The 26,460-nt window shown below is 38.6% G+C and overlaps 2 protein-coding genes across 13 annotated transcripts in view; one reads left to right on the forward strand and one right to left on the reverse strand.

Annotated features, from left to right (window-relative positions):
- The window catches only part of zgc:158263 (ceramide kinase family protein), an 867,176-nt gene that overhangs the window by 361,159 nt on the left and 479,557 nt on the right, over positions 1–26,460 (reverse strand). The gene's annotated exons all lie outside the window — the stretch shown is intronic.
- Positions 1–26,460, forward strand: part of LOC127618391 (sodium channel protein type 8 subunit alpha-like) — a 74,871-nt gene that overhangs the window by 30,829 nt on the left and 17,582 nt on the right. For 2 of the 12 annotated variants that reach the window (XM_052090804.1, XM_052090812.1), the window contains exons 5-19: positions 433–524; positions 4,630–4,851; positions 5,364–5,427; positions 5,715–5,856; positions 8,649–8,855; positions 9,303–9,590; positions 10,417–10,689; positions 12,351–12,486; positions 12,907–13,145; positions 16,312–16,485; positions 16,631–16,987; positions 17,797–18,267; positions 18,827–18,944; positions 19,029–19,183; positions 23,485–23,658. In XM_052090804.1, coding sequence (XP_051946764.1) covers positions 433–524; positions 4,630–4,851; positions 5,364–5,427; positions 5,715–5,856; positions 8,649–8,855; positions 9,303–9,590; positions 10,417–10,689; positions 12,351–12,486; positions 12,907–13,145; positions 16,312–16,485; positions 16,631–16,987; positions 17,797–18,267; positions 18,827–18,944; positions 19,029–19,183; positions 23,485–23,658 — 3,112 coding nt within the window. Of the gene's footprint in view, positions 1–432; positions 525–723; positions 816–4,629; positions 4,852–5,363; positions 5,428–5,714; positions 5,857–8,648; positions 8,856–9,302; positions 9,591–10,113; positions 10,153–10,416; positions 10,723–11,294; positions 11,297–12,005; positions 12,009–12,350; positions 12,487–12,906; positions 13,146–16,311; positions 16,486–16,630; positions 16,988–17,796; positions 18,268–18,826; positions 18,945–19,028; positions 19,184–23,484; positions 23,659–26,460 lie in introns of all 12 variants that reach the window. The other 10 variants (XM_052090803.1, XM_052090811.1, XM_052090806.1 and 7 more) reach the window with 9 other exon arrangements.

Genomic DNA, 26,460 nt, shown 5'->3' on the forward strand with positions numbered 1-26,460 from the left:
GTACATTTTTTCAAATCTTTAAAATGATGGCATCATATCACTCGTTATTCATATTAAAAATCGAAATAAACCGACATATGCCATCTTGAGTCTGTAGAGCTGCAGTGTTTACTTTCACCATCAGTGATTTCAAACCAATAAATTAATCAGACAAATTTGAGATGCAATCGTTTTTATGAATATCAAATAATTTGTAATAATGCAAATTTGTAGTAATTAAATGCAATTATACATTAAAATATCAATATTTGGCATCCGTGTATCAATTTAGTATTGTGCCGAATTGCAATACTATACCATCAATTCACCCTCCCACCTCTAAAAGCTGTTGATACACACTTTTATGAAACAGAGCAATATAGTCTGCATATGGAAGTCATCCAGTACAAGTCATGACCATGTCTCCATGTAACTTTGATCTGATCATTGCAGGTATATAACAGAGTTTGTAAACCTAGGCAATGTCTCAGCTCTGCGCACGTTCAGAGTTCTGAGGGCATTGAAAACTATTTCTGTAATCCCAGGTAAGAGAGTGTGTGGGCGGGAGGGGCTGGGTCAGTGTTAGTTGTACGTGTGTGTATTGTTGTTTTCTTTCCTTCCTTCCCCCCCTTAGTGGACAGGCTCTGTGCGTTGTGTACCTCCTGGTGATTCATTGCTGTGGTGGTGTTCTTGTCGTGTTTGTGGTTGTCATTGGTGTCTGTGTGTGATCCTCCCTTATTTCAGATATATAACAGAGTTTGTGGACCTGGGGAATGTATCTGCGCTGAGAACATTCAGAGTTCTCCGAGCATTGAAAACTATCTCTGTCATTCCAGGTGAGATGCAGTTTAAACACTGAGGTTCACGTTTCAGGGTGACCCCCTATTACGATTCAATTTGAAATCTTTTTCGTTGGACTTTCTCTCATTATTTTTGCAGAACTTAATTTGGAGAAGAACATTTGATTTGCTTTTTTCCCTATAACCAAAATGATCAAAAATGGTGCTTATACATTTTTGATAGGCTTTGCAGTCTACTATCAATCTCCGGAGTCCAGAGTACTCTGGTGTCTGCACCCTATTTGCCCCTTTAGAAACTTCAGAGGAGAGACAGATATTAGAAAGCTTTAGCGATCAAACCGTGCCTTGGTGAATAAACCTACTCATGTCATTAAACTGGTTTGAACTCAAGGCATATATTATTTGTAGGTTTGTTGTTTGCTTGTTCAAATTTTGCTACACACTAAAGCAGATCTCTTAGAGCTACATAAGCCTCATTGGTCTCCATTTTATTGCAGACTTGAAAAGCAAGGACTTGTGTAAGCCCATATGGTTCTCCCTTAAAGCACAGAACCATATGGGAATGCAGTCACCACGCAAAGTCAAACTGTTCAAAACTGTTGCAAATAGGAAAAAAAACAGTAATTTTGCCAAATACATATCATACAGTATATCAGGAAATGTTTTGGAATTAAATCTGCAAACATGTCAAATGTATCGCTTTTCAAACTAGCCCCAACACCCAGAGTGGTAGAGTAGATATTTTAAGCAAGCTGTGTTTTTTTCCCCAAGATGAAAATTGCATGGCTCTCAGTGAGTTCCCAAAGAACATACCTCTTACTTATTTATTGAAGACTGCCAAGCCTAGTTTGTGGACGTATCTTATGCTGCATGATGCTTTAGAAATAACTTTACTTTATAGTATTAGCCTACTAAGTGCTTGGCTGCCTTACATTTTTTATATATTTATTTTTCTACACTTTCTTTTTATTTTATTTATTTTGTATGAAACCCACAAATTGCACTTGGATGTAAAAGATAACACAAACATTTAAAAATAATCATTAGAATGGAAAATAATGGAAATGGCTAAGGGGCAATGTCTTTGTGTCTGACTGAGAAGAATTCAGCTTTGAGGTTTGTCTCACCAGTGCTATTTTTCTATTTCCTTCAGAGGCCTTTCATTCAAATTTTATGGTTTTATCTTAATATGTTGAAACATTGTATCACATGTAAGTAGTTTTCAGTAAAACAACACATCCTGGATTTATATAGCTGACTAGGTTTTACTGCAAGTCGCATTTGTCATTCCTATTTTTCTGCTGTGTAGTTATTTTCAGTAAGGTGATGAACCTAAGCATACTCAGCAAAACTCTGAGCCCTGGGAGATTTGTAGATGTTTTTGGAGGGGTTTATGGGCAAGAGGATGACTGGATGTAACATATCTATACTAAACTTCAGCTTTACATTTGAGAACTATGGGTCTGCTGGCTTAGTGATAAAGCAATTATTTTTTGTTCAAGTAGAATGAAGAATAGGGTTGGGTTTTATGGGAGGGGTTAGTGCAGTTCTCATTATGTTTAGCACACAAGGTTCAGTAGAGCTCTGGAAGGCTTGCACACTGGATTCTTTCAGTTCAGCCCTCAAGCTGAAATGCTCTGCATGTGATCTTCACCCCCTAGTCCCTGCCTGCTTTATTCTCCCTATGTCATGGCCCTCTAGTTGTGCTGGAGTATTTATAGACAAATGGATGTCAGGTTGATCTCACTGTTACAGGGAGCCCTTCATTTGTTGTCCAGAAAATTATTTTCAGGGTATCCTATGGGAATCTGGAACCTTTATTTTGGAGCACTGGAAATTCAGTATTGGCTTTGCATGTATTGAGATAATTAATACTCACAACTTAACTTATATTGATACAAAGCTTTAAGCAGGATAGTAATTATTCATCTTTATAGACCAAATAAAGGGATGGCTCCTAAACAGTATCTATGTAATTAAAAACTTGCAGTGTATTTTGTGATTATTATTGTGTAGTGTTATTTATTTATTATATCATTATCAATATAAATTAAGGAATCAAGGCATGATTAAAAAATATTAAAATGATGAACAATAAAACAACATCAGGCTATTTCATTGTGCTCAAGCATCTATATCCCTATAAGGGAGTGTGTCTCATTCACTAATAACTGTGTGCGTTCGCACATAAAATTGTTGATAAATTCAGAATATTCAAAATTAGGGAGTGCATGCTTGTCATTAGTAATTAGCATATAAGGGCTTTCCATGCAACCACACACTCCAAAAAAATATTTTTGCTGCTTGTTCAATTTACTTAATTTAAATGAACTAAAGCAACACAATTCTTGAACATTTTGTCACAACTTGATTTCATTTAGTTCTCTCAAGTTTATTTAATCCATTTGAGTTGGGACTACATGAACACGTTTTGTGGTTTTAGCATTGATGAAACTGGGATTTCCATTTTCCAGCATGCTTTGTATGGGACTTGATTTGGAGAGTAAATGTAAAAATGTGTTTTTATGCAAGATGAATATAAAGGGGATACTAAACTAGTGTTTAATTTTTATGTTGATATTTAGAAGAGTTTACGTCATGTTGAAGTTTTGCAGGTTACCATTATGGTAATGATGAGGACAAGTAGATGTCGCACATGAAATTGATTGGTTGCTTCGTTTTGCAAATGCTGTGCTAACCATAACATAGTTACTAAACTACACTCTGCAGTGCTTTCAACCAGCATGTATGTAGCATGCTAACATTCACTATCTCTTTCACTAGTTGGTACATAAAGAAATAAAACAGATTTTTTGAGTTTCATTGACACGTCTAATTTTGTTGGATTTACCCAATTCAACTAAGTTCTTTCAAACATGTGGAACCCCTGTCCACGGTTGAATCAATTTCAGCCAAAGAGCTATTCCTTTTACAGCCATTTGTCTCTCTCTGCAAACATGTGCAACAAGATCTTCGAGTTAGCCAAATGTGCCATTCTCAAAACCAGTTTAAACATAATAAATGGAGTTTTAAATTTTGGAAGGAGCTTTTTTGTTAATCTGAAATACTTGTAGGGTCACTTCAACCTGATCTCATGAAAATTCATACATAATTTACAAGTTGGCTATTTCGTATGGCTTTGCACTATGTTGTTCGCATAAATTCGTATGACCTCATCACGTGCATATTCCCAGATGTCTAATGCGGAAGTAAGCGTGAGTTCTGCACGAGAAACTTACCCAATCAGTAGAGTGTGTAAACATGATAGGAAGCTGTCGTGAGTGACAGAAGCAAGTCATTTCCACGTATTAGATGGAAACGATGTCCAGCGACGTCATTGGCTGTAGTGAAAGTCGTAGGAATTAAAACGAGTGCATTCGCAGCCAAATTTAGAAAAGTCGTACGAAACCTGGCGATTTCGCCATGAGAGTGTGTTGGTCACTTATTTATTCGGTTTCTGATAGTAATATATAGCCTACATGAAAACATTTAAGCTTAAACCCAATTGTGAATTGGATCTTATATCTAAAGTATTACATTTATTTAATGCAAACTTAAATGAAGATGTGATAACATTTGCTCAGATTTTATGGATATATACACATTATTAGTGAATGAGACCCAGTGCACTTTCTGAAAAACACTTGAAACACTAACATGGCCTCACAGCTAAAAATATTAAGAATTCATCAGATAGCATTATTGTCCCGTCATGCCTTGATACTCCTGTCATACACTCCTGGGACTTGAGCACATATACAACAGTCTGTGCCTTTGTGTGTGTTTGTGTGCACGTGCATATGTGTGTGTGTGTGTGTGTGTCTGTGTGTGCATATTTGGTATTTCATAGGTCTGAAGACCATTGTTGGCGCTTTGATCCAGTCGGTGAAGAAGCTGTCAGATGTGATGATCCTTACAGTGTTCTGCCTCAGTGTCTTTGCCCTCATTGGTCTGCAGCTCTTCATGGGAAATCTGCGACACAAGTGTGTCATCTGGCCCATCAACATTACAGAAATGTACCATGGCAATGGCAGCCATGCCTTCAGATGGGAGGAGTACATCATGAATGAGAGTGAGCTTCTATTTGGAATTTCAAGCAGTGCATTCACTCACATATATGCACTGTAAAAACGGTTTTCATATTTGTTTCCATACATGATTTTCTTCATCAGTAATTCAATTGAAAGTTGTCAAAAAAGTGTGAGTTGTAAGGTAACAATTGATTTTATCTCACTTTTTTATAAAGCAAACTATAATTACTAACCTAAAAGAAAATCTTTTGCATTTTTAGGAAAAAGAAATGCAGGCTACAGGAATGTTTTGTCAGATTTAACTAACATCTAGGTAGCAGTTTATCACCAAATAGTTAAGTAAACACTCAAATATTTTTATTATGTCATGCCTGCAGGCTTGAATTAGCATAATGTTTAAAAATCTGGGCTGGTAACCAATCCATGAACCATCCTGTACTCTTGACTGTATGTTTTCTTTACTGTTGTGTTGTCATTTTTAGAATGTTTGTTCGAAAGTCCAAATATAAACACTAGTACGAAATGGTTTAATGAAACTATCCCATTCCCACAGCCAATTTCTACTTCCTACCTGGTGCATTGGATGCTCTTTTATGTGGAAACAGCTCTGATTCAGGGTGAGTGTCTGGCTCTCTCCCTCAAAACATAGTTCCGAAAGCATATCAATGTCATCTAACATTTTAAAAATGTCAAACAAAAAACAAACTAGTCCCTTATTAAAAAGGTCATAACACACAGGAGCGGTTGTTGCAGACAGATGTCTATATATATAAATAACATCAAGCTTAGCAGAAGTAGTTCATTGGGATTCTTCTCTGACAAATGTTGTAGTTTAGATTTGTTCATCCATTCTGTAGACTAGTGCCAAAATTATTTTGTGCCATGTGCACTTTTCCCCTTTCAGTCGCTGTCCTGAAGGCTACACATGCATGAAGGCTGGTCGCAATCCAAACTATGACTACACCAGCTTTGACAGCTTTGGCTGGGCTTTCCTGGCTCTCTTCCGTTTAATGACACAGGACTATTGGGAGAACTTGTACCAGCTGGTAAGGGCGTGTCTTTTATTCTTTCATAATTTTTATCCCATTTAATTAGTTTTATTTCTCTGAAATCTTTTATTTTGCTACCAACTTCTTTGATATATTTATATCTAGATACATTTGAAAAAAGTGAAAATGTACAGTTTATACCTTAAGGAACTATTATTTGAATCAAAACTATGATTTGACCCTTAAAAATGTGTTTCATTGGTATAACCTAATCTCGTCAGGTTTATTTAGTCATATTAAATAATATTTTTGACTTGAATATAGCCATTTAATTTAGATGTTGCCACATAAGCACATTTTACTGTGTTGACAAATCTACACCCTCATGCCATCACAGATGAGTATCACTTTCTTTCTTAAGAACACAAACAAAGATTTTAAGAAGAATATCTCAGCTTTTGCAATTGAATGCACTTTAAAGCTCAAAAAGGAGATTACATCAGCATTAAAGTAATCCATACAATTGTCTTTTGAAGTAATCCAGTTGGTTTTGGGTGAGACCAGACCAAAATGTAACTCCTTTTTCACTGTACATCTTGCCATTGCGGTCTCTAGGCACAATCATGATTTCAAGTTCCATTACACTTTTTAGTGCTTGATGCATGTTCAGAGTGCTAGATGACAATATAGGAAGTGTAATCAAGCTTGAAATCACATGGAAACTGCTGTCAAGATGTACAGTGAAAAAGGAGTTACATTTTGGTCTGTTCTCACCCAAAACTAACTGAATTGCTTCTGAAGACATTGATTAAACCACCGGAGTCAAATGGATTACTTTTTTATTGCCTTATATGCTTTTTGTAGCTTCAAAGTTCTGACCACCATTCATTTGCATTGTATGGACCTACAGAGCTAAGATATATTTAAAAAAATCTTCATTTGTGTGCTGCCGAAGAAAGAAAGTCATACACATCTGGAATGGCTTGAGGGTGAGTAAATTATGAGAGAATTTTCATTTTGAGGTGAACTATCTCTTTAAAAAACAAACAAACAAAAATCATGTTGTATACTGGATGAAATTAAACCTTCTTTGAATGACACTGATTCTGATTTAATGCCCCTGAATTTAACAGCCTAAACCACTTGGAAATCTATAAAATGTCCTGCAAATGTCCTCCAGGAGCAAAGGGGAGGAAAATGTAAATATAAATGCCAGAATTAAAGCACTTGAAATCTGTGAGATGCCAGGGCTTTCTGCTAACACAGACTGATACCTATGCTAACACAGTTGCTAATCTATTTGAAGATTCTGTGTTGTTTTAATTTGTCTACTTCCTCAGTAAACAACTGGAGAGAAATTTAAATTGTGATAATCTGGGTCTCTCACAGAATTCCTTGAATTCTCAGATATTTGCAAATTTTCCATTTAAAATCTGTGCACACCCTTCATTTTAACCAAATCTTTAATGCATGGAGGAATGTATATCCACAACTTTTATGATACAGCAGACAGCCCTTCTTCTCCTGCAGGATGAGCACAAACATAGAGAACCCTCTGGAATCTGGAGAACTAATGGACAGCTAGAAGACCAAATAGTAGAAGACTAAATATAGCCTGTGCTCCAGATCATTCTGTACCTTTACATTTTAGGTACACATTTAGAAAGAATGGAAAAATCTCCTTTGGTTCAGTGCCAGTTCACAGCTCAAAGACAAACCTAAATATCACCTCGAAGGAGTTGCCAGTCAAACTAATTTTCAAGGGATATAAAGTAAAATGTAATATAATAAAGCAAAGCCGCAGGCCCATATTCATTACAACAGCATAGTTGCCTGTGTGATATAACTTTTATGTAACAATTCAATAAAAAATATCTTAATACAGAATTACTTACATTTTAGACTCATTATGTGCGGTTCTTTTGTCTATTTTTGCTCCGCTGCCAAAAATGGTTCCTAAGCCGAAGCAGGATCAATCGATGTATGTCTCTAAGCAATGCACAAACTAACAGCCTGCTAATGCTGTGTGATGCAAATAGCAAAGCATCCCAGTGCTGTTATACTAAATATGAGAACTGTTGGAACCCTGCTTGTGCAATGAGATTAGAAGACCAGAATTAACTGGTGTATAATTCTTAATGAATTATTATAAAATAACTATAGCAAATGTAATGGTTAGTAGTTTAATACTCACCATTCAATGAATTAACAAATTGTTACACCCTGTATCCAACAATAGTATGTGTTTTGATCCCAGAAGGCAGGTAATTGCAGTTCTTTAAAGTTGATAAGAGGAAATGTCACTCCTCATTGGTTTGTTTGAGTGTTTTCTCATTATTTTGTCTGGCTTACCAACTGTACTGTTATAAACCATGAAATTAGTACCTATCTTGCTGTTGCTTACATTTTAATTTCCTCACTCCAAACAATCTGTCACCTCAGGGTGCAAGTAACTGCCTTCAACCATTCTGATTAATAGAACACATGAATGCATTCTTTTCACAAGTAGGTCAAATAGAAGAAAGTGAGGCTTGGAATGATTAACTGACATTTGCATTTTTTAAGTGCTGGTGCATTAGAGAAAAGCCACGGTTTCCTTCCTACTACATTTGTATGGATGAAAGTATGTGGATGACATAAAAAAATGTGGGGACCAACCAAGGGAAAATATAATTGTATTTGAACAAAAACAATAGAATTTAAGTGTCAGTGGAAAGTACCCACCATGAAAGAAAAACAAAGATACGTGTCCGTATGCGTGTGTGTGTGTGTGCCTGTGAACTAAACTGATTTAACTAGTATTGTATGAATTTATTATAAGATGCTTGTGATCTGTCCCTTATCCTCAGACCCTACGAGCAGCAGGGAAGACCTACATGATTTTTTTTGTGCTGGTGATCTTTGTTGGCTCGTTCTACCTTGTGAATTTGATTCTGGCTGTGGTAGCCATGGCATATGAGGAGCAGAACCAGGCCACTATGGAAGAGGCAGAGCAAAAGGAGGCAGAGTTTAAAGCCATGCTGGAACAGCTGAAGAAACACCAGGAAGAGGTGCAGGTCAGCCGCTGTTTTAAGTCCAGTCCTCTTTTCCATATTTCTAATCGAAAAAAATTTGCATCAAATATAATTTGTTATACAGTTGCTCTCTTTTTTTCTATTTTGCATTTCGTTATCCAAAATATTTTGGTTGGAATTTTGTAATGATGATGGAATCAAAACCTCTGTATTTGCATTTTATGAAGGAAAAATCAGTGCTTGGTTAGACTTATATTAGGCTTTGTTTATATATATTAAATGCTGCATCAGATGTAAGAAAGAAGATCAATCTGAATTCAGTATTTTAATAATCCAATTGTTAAGTGATTCAAGCTGAATTAATTGCAGAAGTTTAATGCTAAGGGTTAGGGGTTTACATAAATATCAATACAGCTCTGCCTTGCATTAATACAATATGTAACGATGAATATATGACTGATTAATGATTTAACTTCTGTGTGATGGCAGGCTAATGCCATGGCGACATCGGCGGGTACAGTGTCTGAAGATGCGGTTGAGGATGATGGTGAAGAAGGAGGGAACTTCTCCTGCAGCTCATCTGAGATGTCTAAACTCAGTTCTAAGAGTGCCAAAGAGCGACGCAACCACAAGAAGAAATGGCGACAGAAAGAGCAGGACAAGGAGAAAGGGGACAGTGAGAAGTTTGTCAAATCTGAATCAGATGATGGAAGCAGAAGAAGCAGATTCCGCTTCCCTGACAACCGTTTAGGGCGTAAAGACTCTATAATGAACCAGGTGAAGAATGACATCTGAAGCTGTTTATCATTATATTCTGAATTTGTGATATTTGTAATCTTGGAAGAACTTTTTGCGTATGCCAGATCAGGGTTGGGAAAAATTGCAAATTTAAGAATTTACTTTGTGTTAATTCATGAGTTCGAATTTTGATTTGAATTGGAATGACAGGAAGAGGAATTTACAAAATTAAAAAATAAAGAAATGTAGACAGTCACACAGAAAATTTTACTAAGTCACAAAATGTTGTGACAATGCATAAATATTAGTCAAAGTATAATTGTACTATTTTGAAATAATGTTGCTTAAATACATTTAAGAAAACTTCATAAATCAAAAAAATTTGAATTTAAATGATTTTGTGTTTAACTCGTTTTTTTATGGCCAAGATGGCAGATGATTATTTTATTTATGTATTTTGTCCAAACTTTCAGAATCATTAATTAGAGAAGGTCACTGGATATGATGTAGACATAGTATTTAACAGCTATTCTGTACATCAGCAGGGTTTCTGATCTAGCAGAATTTTTGTCATGAGAAGGCATGGTCTAACGTATATCAAGTATATGCTGATTAAGAATACAAATTTAAAAGATTTAAAAAAAGAAGAATTTGGAGATCAATTAATTTAGAACATTTTACTGCTGTTGCCTGATTAATATGTAATCAGTAACTTGATTATTGTAATAAATTTAAAAGGCATTCTGAGCTAAGTTACGAATGGCGCACAACCCTTTGTGGTATATGCAACATTCAACATTCAAATACAAGTGGGTTCAACCAAACATGTCTCATCCTTCTCTGTCTGTCTCTTTTCTGGCTCCAGTCTCTGCTTAGCATCCCTGGCTCACCGTTTCCTTCGCGGCGTAACAGCAAGAGCAGCATCTTCAGCCGCTGTAAGGACGGAGGCTCAGAGAATGAGTTTGCGGATGATGAACACAGCACGGTAGAAGAGTTTGATGAGCGGCGCAATTCGTTCTTAAGCCTGCAGCGTCGTGGTAGCTACACGGGTTATTACGGCAAGCGCAACAGCACTGTTGATTGCAATGGAGTGGTTTCTCTCATCGGTCCGGGGCCTGGTGGACGCCTACTGCCTGAGGTGATAATAGATAAGGCAGCTACTGATGAAAGCGTAAGGAAGTCTATGAGTAGATCAGTCTAGGCATGGGCATTACCTATCTATCTTTGAATCTTGGCTCTTTCTCTCTGTGTGGCTCTTTCTCTTTCTGATGCATACGTGAAATGGTTATTTTGACTTTGCTCTTAAATTTACTGTCTTTCCATTTTTAAGGATTACTCTCAAAGCCTGTGTGATTTGCTTCCCTCCCATGCCAACTTAAAATTAGAGAACCTTTCTTATCCTGATAGAACTGACTATAGATAGAACTAAAAAGGCAAAAACAAATTTTTAATATATCTCTGTAGTTATTTTGCTGGATTTCTGTAGTTATTTCTATATATTATAGTAAAAAATCTAAAGAACGAATTTCATTACACCTTCCTGCTGAAAAGACAATCTTATATAAGTATGACCATGGTCTTGCTGGTTAAATTAGTTAAAAAAACTTGGTGGAGACCCCAGCACACTAGCTGGATGCTGGTATCCTATGCTGGACCCCACCAGCAAAATTATCTTTGCTTTAATTTTCATCTCTGTTTTCTTTCTTTATTTTTTATTTGCCAACTGTGTCTTTCTTCTTAAAGGGGTAGTTCACCCAAAAATGTAAATGATGTCATAATTTACTCACTCTGATGCTGTTCCAAACATATATGACTTTCTCTGTTCCATGGGACACAAAATGAAGTCATTAGGCAATATGTTATTCAACATTCACTTTCAATTAATTTTTTTTCCATACAATGAATGGTCTCCTATTGTGTTCCATAGAAGAAAGAAATTATGTTTCTTTCTCAACTGAAAGTGAGTTAAAAACGACACAATTTTTAATTTAAGTGAACTATGGATATATTTGAATTAGTTTTAATTTGTTTCTAGTTGGATTAATCTTTAAATGGTTCCATCAATTTCACCCTCCAGCAATGATTTCTGTTCTTATATTTTCTTTTTATTTGCAATTCAGTTTTTTTGTCCTTATTTTGCATTTTACTTTTATATTTTATATCCTTTGTTTACTCAAATGCTTCAGTATGGTTTCTAAAAACATTTTGAATGACCAACTTTCTTGCATCAGAGTTATCATGGTAGCGCTGTAGTTAGCATGGACATCTACAAGCTCTAGCTTTACAAATCTTTTAGAGGTCTAGTATAGCTATCTTCAGGATGAGGTTTAATTTATTATGGAATTTATTATTTTTCTCTCTTGAATTCTTTGACTGAATGCATGGTGATGCATGCTGGCTGGATCTCCTAAAAGCTGGAGATGCAGGGGCTTCAGATGAGAAGAGAGAAGGAAGGGAGTGGAGGACAATTGCTGATTTGTAATATGATCAACGAACCATCCATTTTGTAACATGTAGCAAATTAAATTTCAGAGTCTTCGTAGGCTATTCATGTTTATCACATGAACAGTATCTATCTCTGCCCTACCTTCTCTCTTATGAGAGCTCAGCATGTTTCTGCCTTAATGCATTCAACTGAAAATGGTTCCTTTGAATCAAATGTGTTGTGACAAAAATTTGACTTTTCTCTTTACCAGCCCTCCTCTAGCTAGCTCTGTGATGCAGATTTTTCCCCCAGCCACTTTTAGCACTCTGTAATGTTATATTATCTTTTTAACCTCATTATTTTTCTATTGACAGCCAACCACTGATATTGAGATTAAAAAGAAACTCTCAGGATCTCTAATGGTTTCTGTGGAGCAGCTAAACACATCATTTGGGCGCAAGGAGCGAGCCAACAGTGTCATGAGTGCTTTAACCAACACATTAGTTGAAGGTATGTTGGCGTCTTCTATCCTATAGAAGAGTGGAATTTTTTAGATGTTTAAATGCTTAAAAACTCCTATCCCAGATTTATATTCAGAGACAACTATAAGAAAGCCATTTGTAGATTAATTTTCCTGTAAACATTGTTGCTCTGGGGTACTTTCAAACATTGCTCTGTTTGTTTGAGCATCCTGACCAGCCCTACATAGCAACATGGCTCAACCAATGCTGTGAGTTTGGGGCGGGAGTATCTTTATGTCCAACCAATAGGGGGAGTGCTTTGTAATCCTGTTTAAAAACAATCAAATTTGCTGTTTGTTGATGCTAGTGGCTCAGATATTACACACTTTAGCTTTAAAGAAGGAAATTAGTTGTTACCATGGTTACCACAATTTTATCCTTTACTGTATGTCTGTATGTTTATCTGTAGAACTGGAAGAGTCTCAGAGGAATTGTCCACCATGTTGGTACAAGTTTGCCAACACCTATCTTATCTGGGAGTGTGGCCCTGTTTGGATGAGGATTAAGGAGATTGTGAACCTGATTGTGATGGACCCTTTTGTGGACTTGGCTATCACCATTTGTATTGTGCTCAATACCCTCTTCATGGCTATGGAGCATTACCCTATGACTGAACAATTTGAACATGTCCTGAGTGTCGGAAACCTGGTGAGGATTCTACATAGAGCTCCAAACAAACCTTGTAGAGTTTTTCCCTCTGTTTAAAGAATCTTTTAAAGACCCTGTGACATAAATTTGGCTTTTAGTCCCAGAGTGTTAGCTTTGAGGCCATTTATATGCTTGTGTACAAAACAACATTTTAGCTGTTAAACACATTTAAAATGTAATGTCTTTCTCTTCTGGGAAAATGTACCAAAAATATTGATCACTCATCATGCACTACATATTTTTTTGTTTATCCTGATGCTCTCTAAAATGTCCCACCCCCTAATACCACATGTAACTGACTAGAAAGTAGCAGATCATGTTTCATGGCTGGGTTGTAACTAAAGTTTTTTAAACCTTTAATATCCCCCCCAAACTTCATGTTTCAGTAGAAATACCTCAACACAGAAAAGAAAACTGCACTTGTCTATCAAATTCAACGGTTCTTTAATTAAAATATGAAGAATTCTTCTGTTGCTTGATGAAAGAGTTCCCCTCCCCCATGGCTCATTTGCTTGTAGTCTCTGCTGGGACATTGTTGGAATGCTCTAAGGAGCCATATTTATGCCTGGTTTAGAGACCGTGCTAAGCTACCAGCTGAGGCAGTATAAGAGTGGCAGTGCAGAACCAGCATAAATATTTAATGTAGCCTAATCAATGAGCAGCTCTAAAATGGTGGCAGTTCCACAGTTCTAGAGCTTGAACCTGTGCAATTAAGTAAAGCTGTTCTGCATCTTGATTCAATTTGGTTCCAATTGTATTTGGCAGAGAACAGCAAATTATATTTGTCTCTCTGAGGATCATGTATTGAAACAAATGGTTTTTCATACCACAATGCCTTGTGATGCCGAGATCATAATCAATCCATGCTGTCTGTGTGTTGCTGTATACTGGCCACAAATCATGTTATTACAAGTCACGTGACTTCCCTCATGGAGTGAATCATATGTGTGCAATTGTGAGGCACACCAATGACCCCTCTCAGTGAAAGTTCAGTTGTGCTGATGTGGTGTAATAATGCAAGTATTTAAACTGCTTCAGTACACCTGAGAACACTCTGTTGTCAAAGTAGCAGAGGGCGTACGGAGTAATGAGATGGAGCTGGCTGTGTTTGTGCAGGCGTCAGCATGAGTCATGTTCACTGGCTGCGCAGACATGTGGCAGGTCTTCTTGAGTCAAGGCCACGTTGTACCCTTCTCCATTCAACTGCCTACAGGATGATTAAATGCTCCCTTTGTCTCTGACATATCAGGATGATCACTTTGAACATCACAGAGTCTTGTGATGATTTGTCAAGCATTTATTGTGTATTACTGTAGTCCAGGATTGGACACTGATTCAGGCATCATGCAATATCAATACTTTATTAAGGAAAAAGCTGGCATGGATTAGATAACATGCAGACCACAATTGATGGCTTTGAGTAAGCCTTACAATGTTTCTAGTTTATTTGCCCTTTATCAGCTGGTTAATATCTGATTGCTTTTGCACATTAGTCTGGCACATGTAATTAAAGGTAAATTTTTTCTATGTTAAAATGTATACTCCTATTCTAGCTTAATATGCACAGACAACTATAAGGAAACCATTCGTAGGTTGATTTACCAGAAAACACTGTGGTGCTATTACAAAAACATTGCTCTGTTTGTTGGAGGATCCAGATCAGCCCACACATAGGCCCCATTTATACCTTGCATTAACATGCATTTCATATCCGGATAGTATCTGGACATTCGTTAACCGAATTGCATTTACACCTTGCAGTCAAATGTATCTCCACTGTGATCGGCTAAAGATCCGATCAAAATTACCCCATGCAAAATGAAAAACGCTACTTACATATTACATTAGAGCCTGTGGTAACTGAAAATTCTTAGTCTTATAGTGAATTTAAAAAACATTGATGGATATTTCGGTTACACTTTATTTTACAGTGTCCTCGTTACAGTGTAATTACACAAGTAATTACTGATTATTACTAAGTAACAATATGTACTTACTGTAGGTTTAGGGATAGGGTAAGGGTTTGGTTTAGGGTTAGTTGCTTGTAATTATGCACAATTGACTGTTATTACTATAGTCAATACATGTAATATGTGTAACAAGGTAACTGTAAAATGAAGTGTCACGATATTTCAATTGCTTTTTATCACTTTAACAGTCAGGCTTTTTCAATCATTGACATATTTTTGGTGGCCGACAAAGTTCAATTTCGGGTCGCTGCAGCAAATGTAATTATATTTGTCTCAAGTTCGGCACTTGACTAAATATGCTTAATCTGAAACGCGCAAGTAAAGCCTGGTTTCATGTGTGACGTGCATGATTAGAAAACAGGATAAAGATGCAAGCGTGTGGGGATTTGAGGAGATATGTGAGATTTTTTCACATTGCGATGGTGGAATAATCAAAAAAGTGCAAAAACAAACAACACAGCACTTTAACAACGGATGACTGTTGTGTAACCTCATCACATAATGAATTACTTACATAGTTGTATCCGGATAACAGAGACGCTTTTGCATTTACACCTGCTTTGAATGTGGTCAGAATGCATTCTTGACCACATCCGAATGTGGTTTCAGTGATCTGATCCCAGTCCAATCACGATATGTCTTGGGTGCATTTACACATGTCATTTAATGTGGTCAATTGCTATTTGATAGTGATCCGATTACTGAAAACATATGTTAATATAAGGTGTAAATGACTTTGGTAGCTAGGCTTTGTCCAGCGTGTATAGATGTTAATCATACCACAAATGGTATCTGTGTTGTCTGCATGATCCAAAAGACAGAGGTGACACGCAACCTGTATTTAACATTCCCTCAGCTGACGTCCTTCCCTCAAATATTTGAATATGCATTTTGTCATATAAACTTGGTCAGAGAGATGAAGACTGTAGCTTGACTACACAAAAACCCACTGTAGCTCAATTATAACCGCACATGCAAACGTACTGATTGACTCAACCAGTTGTTAGTTTGGGGTGGGACTTTTTTTCGACCAATTGAAAATGAAAGTCATTATTATTTATGCAAATCTGTTTGGTGATGTTGGATGCCTAGAAATTTGACACATCACCATTAAAGTGAATAGATAAAATTTTACTGTTTGTGTTGAAGTTATCTTATTTTTCAGTGATGTGTCTACCTTATCAATCTTTTACCAGGTGTTTACTGGTATCTTCACTGCTGAAATGTTTGCCAAACTGGTTGCCATGGACCCTTACTACTACTTTCAGGAGGGCTGGAACATCTTTGATGGCTTTATTGTGAGCTTGAGTTTGATGGAGTTGGGCTTGGCTGATGTGGAAGGTCTCTCTGTGCTGAGATCATTCAGATTGGTAAACATTTTCACTGCTTCAGAATATAAAAATACATTTTGATCATTTTTATATCTTTGTTTTTAATGGCAAACGTTCAATGAAAAATGTTTGTATGATCACTGTTCTTAAAATTCTCCTTTTTATTTCTCTTTGCATTAAACAGCTAAGAGTGTTTAAGCTGGCTAAGTCATGGCCCACCCTCAACATGCTGATAAAGATCATTGGTAATTCAGTAGGAGCTTTGGGAAATCTGACCCTGGTGTTGGCCATCATCGTCTTTATCTTTGCCGTGGTGGGTATGCAACTGTTTGGGAAGAGCTACAAGGACTGTGTGTGTAAGATCTCTAAGGATTGCGTGCTGCCCCGTTGGCACATGAACGACTTCTTTCACTCTTTCCTAATTGTTTTTCGGGTGCTATGTGGAGAATGGATTGAGACCATGTGGGACTGTATGGAGGTGGCTGGACAAACCATGTGTCTCATTGTCTTCATGATGGTGATGGTCATTGGGAACTTGGTGGTAAGTGTGTTTAGATACAGAAAATTGTTTTGTATGTTTGTGTGTGTGGTTAGAGTTTTTCATGAAATCTATGGCTAGAAACATACTTTATGCAAGTCCACGAACACATAGGTGAAACAAACCTCAAACTCCAGGTGGCAATAGAGTTGCCTTCAAAGGTTGGTGCCATAAAACAGATGTGTTATTATTTAAGTATGATGCTATAAATATATTGATTTTAAATTACTTGCTCAGGAATTTTCTCTTCAAACGGGTTCTCCGCCATTACAGTTGTTAACATGAAAGCGAAAACTCACCGTAAAGCAGGCAGTTCACACTAATGTGTCAACACTGAGAATGCAATGCAAACTTGAGAAAACAAGGCGAGAACCGGCTTGACGATATAAATAATATTTTAATTAACAACTTAAACAAAAGACAAACACACACATATGACGGACATGTCCGTAAACGATCTCTCTCTCCCGCACGATCCTCTGCAGTCGACCTTTATCCCTCTCGAAGGCTTGATTAGCCTAATACGGGACCGGTTGTGTGTAGGATCACGACCCGGCCCCGCCATCCGCCCTGCCACACAGTCTGACATGTTTCGGAACACAACATACAAAAATTGAACATCCAAAGTAGTAATGCTGCTGAGATGTACTGAGAACAGCTAAATTGGCAATAGATGCATTTACACATAGACTTTGTTCACACTGCACATATATTTGATTTGTGCCAAAAACAGAATTTTGCTGAACAAAGCCATTGCTGAACTGTGTCATTTGGAAGATTGACTTATATTCCTTTTCACACTCACCGATCAGGTCTTGAATCTGTTCCTTGCCTTGCTACTGAGCTCGTTCAGCGCAGACAACCTGGCAGCTTCTGATGACGATGGTGAGATGAACAACCTACAGATCGCAGTGATCCGCATTAAGAAGGGAATTGCATGGGGGAAGGTCAAATTTCGAGAAGTGATAAACACCATCCTCAGGAAGCAGGTCACAGACGAGGCCAAGCCGTTAGATGACATGTACGACCGTAAGCTAAACTGCATTGCTAATCACACGAGTGTAGACATTAGCCGTGATCTGGACTATCAGAAAAATGGCAATGGAACCACCAGCGGCATCGGCAGTAGCGTGGGCAAGTACATGATTGACGATGACCACATGTCCTTCATACACAACCCCAACCTGACTGTATGTGTGCCCATTGCCGTGGGCGAGTCGGACTTTGAGAATCTCAACACAGAAGATTTCAGCAGCGAGTCTGAGGCAGAAGGAAGTAAAGAAGTGAGTATGCAAAAGAGCTGAAGTTGTGATATTGGGTGGCAAGCATCAATATAGGGGAAGGGTTTGACCTAGTTCCTACTGACTGAAATGTAATGTCCTGTGTTATTGATTTGGCCTCAGCAGTAAATGTTCAGAGTTGCTAAAAAAGTTATTTGCTATTTTTTGTTTAACCACATTGATATATATGCAGAAATGTCTGGGATATTGAAATTGTTCAAATGTATGTAGGCCATTTAAAACACATGAATACAAAAAATCTAAATTGCAGTGTTGTGTCTTTTAGTCTACGAGCTTTGAAATGATCTATATGCTAGTGGACTCCTAAAGGTAGATAAAATTAACTTTTAGCAGATATTAAAAAATGAAATTAAAACATAATCTCTTCTGGGAAAAATAAACAAAAATATGTAACTTGCTGATTTTTGTCCAATCAAATACTTTCTAGAATGAAAATGTCCCTCCCCCTAATACAACCTGCAACCAACTAACAAGTAGCAAATTATTGTTTATGGCTGTAATAAAGTCAGTTTTTTTTTTTAAACTTTCTCTCCTTGATTAGTGTGATGACATCAGCTCATCAGAAGGCAGCACCATAGATATTAAACCAGAGGTAGAGGAAGCAGTGGTTGTGGAGGCAGTAGAAGAATATGTTGATCCAGAAGCTTGCTGGACTGAAGGTAAGTTCTGTTTTTTCTTTTTTATTATTTATACAGGAATTGTACAGGTTTGTGTGAATAAGTATTACTTGCACCACTTTGCAGGTTGTATTGCCCGCTACAAGTTTTGTGATGTGCCCATCACGGAGGGTTGGGGAAAGAATTGGTGGTTCCTCCGGAAGACCTGCTATCTGATTGTGGAGCACAACTGGTTTGAAACCCTCATCATCTTTATGATCCTCCTCAGTAGTGGAGCATTGGTGAGAACATGTGCACACACACAAATACACGCACATTCTAAACGAGGACCTACAGGAGATTTGTATTGTTTTTGTATAAATCTAATTATAAATACTGTACCCTACATTTTAGCATTTTTAAAAAACATCTTGGTTACTAACGCAACCTCCGTTCCCTGATGGAGGGAACGAGACGTTGGGTTGATGAAGTGACACTAGGGGTCACTCTTGGAAGTGCCTTTCATCTCTGATCTTTTGAGAAAAGAGTAGTTGGGGCGCATGTGGAGCACCTACCTCAGTACAGGGCCTAGTTGACGCACGTACTGTGCTGGCGGTGAGCTTCTCTGAAGACTCACCAGCCACTGGGCTAAGGAGGAAGAAAGCACAGGGTTCACACATTTTTGCGAACACGACTGGGAAAGGAGCACACGTCTTCACCTCAAGAGAGGGGAAAGGGGCTATGCGCAAGTGGTACACCCAGCCTGCTGTCTTGAACTTACCTGTTTGTGTCACCTGATAACACACAGGATGAAACTGGCTCAACCCTGATTTTGTAAAACCTCACAAAGGTGTTAGGTGTTGCCTAGCCTGCTGCTCTACAGATGTCTGCTAAAGAGGAGCCATTGGTCAAAGCCCAAGAGGCCGCTACGCCCTTGGTAGAATGGGCACGCACCCCAGCAGGGGGTGGCACGGGCTGGGCGTGATATGCCATAGCGATGACCCCGGATCAATGGCAAAAGCCTCCGCAGGGCAAGTAATACCGGCAGCAACTCAAAGCAGTTGAAGTGCCAATGCAGGTGCGGGCCAGTTCATGGACCAGCAGCTGCATGCCCGTTGCATGCGGCGCCCCAGCCGCGCTTGGAGGTGTCCGTCGAAACCACGACATGCCTGGAGACCTGGCCTAGGGGAACTCCTGACCGCAGGAACGCTAGGTCGGATCAAGGTCTGAAAGGACAGTAACAGGTCAGCGTGACGAGCATGCAGTATGTGCCGTGGCGCCATACCCATCTCGTGACACGGACCACCTTTCTTGCTAGACCTCTGCTGAGGATGCAGTATGCCCCAGGAGCCTCTGAAAAGATTTTAGTGGGACCGATGTGTTTTGCCTGAACGTATACAGGCAATTTAGCACCAACTGGTTGCGCTCGTTCCTGAGGCGCGCCTTCATGGAGACTTCTAACTCTATCCCGAGAAAAGAGATGCTCAGAACCGGGAAGAGGTTGCTCTTTTCCCAGATGACCCAAAGCCCTAAACGGCTGAGGTGCGTGAGCACCAGGTCACTGTGTGCACACAGCAATTCTCGAGAGCGTGCTATAATGACGAGGCAGAGCCTGAGGTGCCACTTGTGGCTGTGCTGACTCCAGGGACATCCATGCACTTAACTGGCTCCTTGTGACCCCTCCTGGAACAGCCTAGGACGGGAAAGGAAGATTCTCGTCCTCGTACCCTGTGGAGGCAACTACATCGGGATGGATTTGTGCCACAGCTGGGCATGCGGGGGTAGTGGGACCTGCCAAAAAGAAAAGCTGCCTGGCGGTCGTGAAAACGATGGTGTAGTGAAGTGTAGGGCCCAGAAAGTGTGGAAACCACTCTTTTCTTGATAACATTTACATTTACATTTATGCATTTGGCAGACGCTTTTATCCAAAGCGACTTACAGTGCAATTATTACAGGGACAGTCCCCCCGGAACAACCTGGAGTTAAGTGCCTTGCTCAAGGGCACAATGGTGGTGGGCGTGGGGTTCGAACCTGCAACCTTCTGATTAACAGCCCTGTGCTTTAGCCACTACACCACCACCACTCCGTATAAGGTGATAAGGTGGGTACCGCAGCCCATCGAGCATGCGGCGATTCCGAAATAAAAGGGAAATAAAGATTCTCCACTAGGGGAAGGAGTGGTCTCCTTGGCAGCTCCTGAAGTGCAGCTACCGAACTTCCTGGGCTGCCCATTTCAGGGGTGCTTTGAAGCCTTCCACGGGTTCTTGGCGGCCAACCATGAGATGGGTGGCATCTGCTTCCTGCGGTAGGCTCCACGCCAGGGATCTAGAGCTGCGCCGTGACAGGATGTGTTAGATAAACTCCATCTGCTTTGTCACCATCGAAAACTGCCGGGCATAGTCTCTGACGGTGTCACCGAACATGCCAAACTGGGAGATGGGGGTGTCAAGGAAACAACTCTTTTCAGCCACTGTCGACCTGACCAAGTTGAGCCAAAGGTGGCATTCCTGGACCACCAAGGTGGACATCGCCTGCCCGAAAGACCGAGTCGTGACCTTCATCACCCGGAGGGCGAGATTGGTCACCGAGCGCAGCTCCTACATCAATCCCGGGTCAGGACTACCCTCGTGCAGCTTTTAAGTGCCTTGGTCTGTTGCACCAGCAGGAGTGCCATGGCATGCAGGGCAGAGGTGACATGTCCAGCAGCACCATAGGCCTTAGCCGCCAGTGACGACGTAAGCCTACAGGCCCTGGACGGGAGTCTCGGACGGTTCTGCCAGGTGGCGGCGCTCTGCAGGCAGAACTGCACCGTGACCACCTGATCCACCTGAGGAATCACCGCATACCCCCTTGCTGCCCCACCGTCGATGGTAGTGAGAGCGGAGGTGCCCACCACGCCTCATGCACCTCCGGGAAGAAAGGAACAGGGGCAGAGGGAGGCCTTGAGCGGAGAACCCAACTGCTCATAAGAGCGAGAGATGAAAATGGCTTGTCAGAGTAGTTTGAGCTCAGTGAAATACAACCGGTTGGCTCCGAAGAAGAAATCTGAATGAGTGGCTGCATTTTCCCTCTTTATACCCGTGTGTCTGGGGGAGTGGCATGCAAAATCGCCCAATTTTCAATGGCCTTTTCTCAAAAGATCAGAGATGAATGGTGCTCCCAAGAGCTACCTCTAGTGTCACTTCATCGACACAACATTGAGTGAGTGACAGAAGGGGAACATTATTTAATTTATTCATGAATCGTTTAGGAAAAATAGGTAGATTTTTTTGGAAGGCTGAAACATTATTTCTGAATGTTGAAGCACCATTATAATTAAAGGGCTAGTTCACCCAAAAATTTAAATTCTCTGAAGATGTGTATGACTTTCTGTCTTGTGCAGAATATAGACAAAGATTTTTAGAAGAATGTCTCAGCTCTGTAGGTCCATACAATGCTCGTGGTGGCCAGAACTTTGAAGCTCCAAAAAGCAGATAAAGTCAGCATAAAACTAATCCACATGTTAATCCACATCCTTAATCAATGTTTTCTTAAGCGATCCAGTTGGTTTTGGATGAGAACAGACCAGAGTGTAATCTCAGAACAACTTCAGAAAACATTGATTAAATTACTGGAGTCATATTTATTACATTTATGCAACCATTATGTGCTTTTTGGAGCTACAAAGATTTGGACCCCATTCAATTGTATTGACCTACTGAAATAGAAACTGAGCTGAAATATTCTTCTAAAAATATTTATGTTCTGCAGTAGAAAAAAGTCTTAGATGGCATGAGGGTGAGTAAATTATCAGATAATTTTCATTTTTGGGTGAACTAGCCATTTAAATTACAATATACATGTCACACGTACTGTATGTTCCAGACCCAATAAAGTTCATTTGTGTGTTATCATTGACTGTTGTATGTAACTGTTATATTTGTCTGCAAAATTACTCAAAATGCCCATGCCTTATTTCCATTAAACACAGAAACCATCCATTCTGTTTTAATTCTGGATTCTGTCTTGGTACAAAGTTGCATTAATGTCCAGGTGAGGCAAATATTATGTGAAGGTACAGTTCAAACAGGCACTGTAGCATGTCCTGAAGCCAGAGCTGCACTGCTAGGTGATGTGATTAATGGACTGTACCATTCATCATTAAATTGGGGATCTATTTCTGGTGCTGGGAATGTTCCCCTCTTTGGCACTGCTAATGTTGCCAAAAAAAAAAGGAATGTTATAGAATCACTTGCTTGCCTTATGCAATTGCTTTTTGAAAGCTGATTCTACTTTGTGTTTTAATTGAGTTATTGCACAAAGAAGTAGCCTCTGCTCAGCTGCTTTTCTGTCCAGCATGTCTTTCTTCCTATTTATTTATTAAGAATCAGTTATAGAATATTGTTGTGCATAAATACACGTTTTTAACCTGAAATATTATATTTGATTATCTGCTTTGAAATACTTATCAAAGGAAAAGCATATCTTATAACCACCCTTTTTCATAGAAATTAGTTAGACTTAGACTTTCAAATTAAATGAAATGCATTAAGAAATACTTCTTATTGACAGCAGCACTGAAAGTACCGGCAGTGTTAATTCATCCATATGCTGTCTGCTGCAGGCCTTTGAGGATGTGTACATTGAACAGAGGAAGACTATCCGTGTCATCCTGGAGTATGCTGACACGGTGTTCACCTACATCTTCATATTGGAGATGTTGTTAAAGTGGGTGGCCTATGGTTTTGTCAAGTACTTTACCAATGCTTGGTGCTGGCTGGACTTCTTCATTGTTGACGTAAGTCTACTTCTTCAATCATTCTGTGTTTATTGTCAGTTTAATAATGCCCTACACATATATGTCTTGTTGATAGGGTCCATTCTGTCAAAAGCTAAATCTGGCCAGTTGATACTGATTGCAACTACTCTTTGCCTCTTACATACATATTGCCTTAACTAGGCATAATGCACTTTTTTTCTATGTCAAAATGCTGCACTAAATAACACAATCATAGCCAAACAGAACATATTTCATGTTTGGTTACAGCTATGTGGAGCCAGATTTTGCACCAATGAGATTTGGGGCGGAGGCCGAACAGCACAACGTAACATAAATAGAAACCAAGTTATCATGGCTGGTTTGGACAAAAATCATTCTACCACAGAGAATGATCGTGAATAGACTTTGTGCCTCTATGTGATGGGAACTCCAGGTGTAGCTCGTTCATTGACCACCGAGAACAAGCTGAGACATAGAAAGAGTGAATTGAAGTAATAGTGTGCTGTTACATAGGCTGTCCTGAAGGCTAGAGTTAACTACTTTAATTTGATGAGTGAAATCAAGAGTGGGGTGATGTCAGCCATCTGTAGCTAATTGAAAACCAGATGCACTGCTGTGTTCTGGATCATCTGCAGTGACTTAATCGTGCAAGCTGGATGTCTGGCCAACAGAGCGTTACAGTAGTCCAGTCTAGAGGTGACCAGAGCGTGTAAACTTTGAGTAGAAATTAAGGATTAAAGACTCAGATTCGTATTGACACTGATATGGTTGTTGTATCTGTCAATTAATTTGCAAATTGACTGTAAAATAGTTTTTAAGACTAAATGTACAGCCTGATTCAAGCATATCAGCACAGGAAAGCAGTAGAATTTTCCTAGACTATGAGCTTTATTTTAACTGATAAATGAACTCTGTGGCATTTCAGACAACAAAGACAACATTAACTTTGCAATTATAGACTTGACAATACTGTTTTCCATTCACAATGAGGCAAGTTTAAGAGATGGCTTAAAAAGAGCTGGGAAGCAGCACATTTTCTTTGAGCTGTCAGTTTAAAAGGAAAATGGCGAAGCAGAATAGAAGAGAAGACAAAAATCTGCTCATCGTCAAGCTTCCATGCAGATGAACAGAATAAGTATTATGTGATATTCAAGGCCAAACACAGGATGGTTTCCTTTTATCACAAGATGTGAATGTGTTGGGCAGAAGAGAAGAGTCTTTTATAATATCATCTTTTATATGAAGAGTAATGTTGTGTTGTTGTATGCAATGGTGAAAAACACTGTGCTCACCTTGAATATAACTGCTTATGTAATATATTAGTTGTGTGAAAATCGTGTTATTTCTTAAGTTTACATAATCTCTATGATCTTTCACCCATGCATAGCCATGCAAAAATTATATGTTTGTGACCCTGAGATGCTTGAATATCCACATTAAAGAATGATATTCTGGCAATAAAATTAAACAGTATTGTGCTTTGAGCTCTGTCACATGACAAATAATTGAACTTTTGTGCCATCTCACTTTTGTATGCAAAAAATAGTTATTTTGTACAGAAGTCTATCCTATATGGCATAATTGATGGAATGGAAATGACTAGCCAGAATCAGTCTATCAAAAACAAGGATTATTGATATGATATTCAAGCACTCCTTACTCCTAAATGAACCTTGTTTCTAATACTTCTACATATTTGTATGACATCCTATGTTGTGTTAACTATAAGATAGTTGTACTCACTGATTGGTTTCATTTTCTGCGCTTGGTGTGGAGACTCACCAGGTCACATAACCCCTAAATTTATATCACCAGAGAATATATTCTGTATAACAAATCACTGATGCTATTGTAGATTAAATTATGAATCTACTGTTCTTAAGTATTTGATCAATATAAATGAATAGCTAAAATGCTCACACTTGGACTCCAAACTATGGGCTTCAGAGGATCATCATGTGAATGTGCTTCTCTCATGATATGTGGAGGACATGTTACATTGCAGTGATCATGTCAAGAAGCAAATTGTTCTGTGTGTGTTCTGACCTTGTTCCTGAACTAACCACCTTTTAGCAGAACTCGTACCCCCAATCCCATCTTGTTTAATGAGCTGCCCAGTCTTGAGATTTGAAGTACTTTCACCTTATATGGGGGTCCTTAACGTGTGGTCACCAATACCAACAATGTTTATCAGTCTGCGATTTGTCCTTAAGCTTAAGTTTATACTAGAATTCTTGTAGTTGGCACTATAAAAGGGTGATTCTTCAATTGGTAGATTTTTTTTCTTATGTTCCCTAGGATGGTTTTAAAGAAAAAAATGCTTGAACAATCATTAGTTTTAAAGAACAGATTACAATAGTTTCTAACGTCACCTCTATACTGTAAATACTGGTATACACTGTTCAAATCAAGGAAATTAAACTTTACGCTTTTTTTAACTAAGAACATAAAACAAAATTTCATTTATTTGATAATGTAAAAACGTTTAGCACATCTCTGTCAGGGCAGCAGAATGACAGTTTCAACATCAATTAATTTGAAGATTTTACATGATCGTCATCAAATGCCATTGTGCCTACCAAACCAGTTAGTATTTAAACATGTTGATTTAGAAAACATTTTCTTATTAGTATTTTTACTCCTATTTTTAATACCAAAATTCACTTTAACCTCCTGAGACACGAACGTGTAGCACCTAATTAATATGCAAAAAAAAAAAAAAAAAAAATTCACCAAGTTGTTTTCCATAAAATGTATGTCAACATATGTGGACAGCAGGACTAAATTGTGAAATTTAAAATAATATCAAGCTATAAAAAA

This window comes from Xyrauchen texanus, chromosome 25, assembly GCF_025860055.1.
Source record: "Xyrauchen texanus isolate HMW12.3.18 chromosome 25, RBS_HiC_50CHRs, whole genome shotgun sequence".
NCBI classification, from domain to species: domain Eukaryota; kingdom Metazoa; phylum Chordata; class Actinopteri; order Cypriniformes; family Catostomidae; genus Xyrauchen; species Xyrauchen texanus.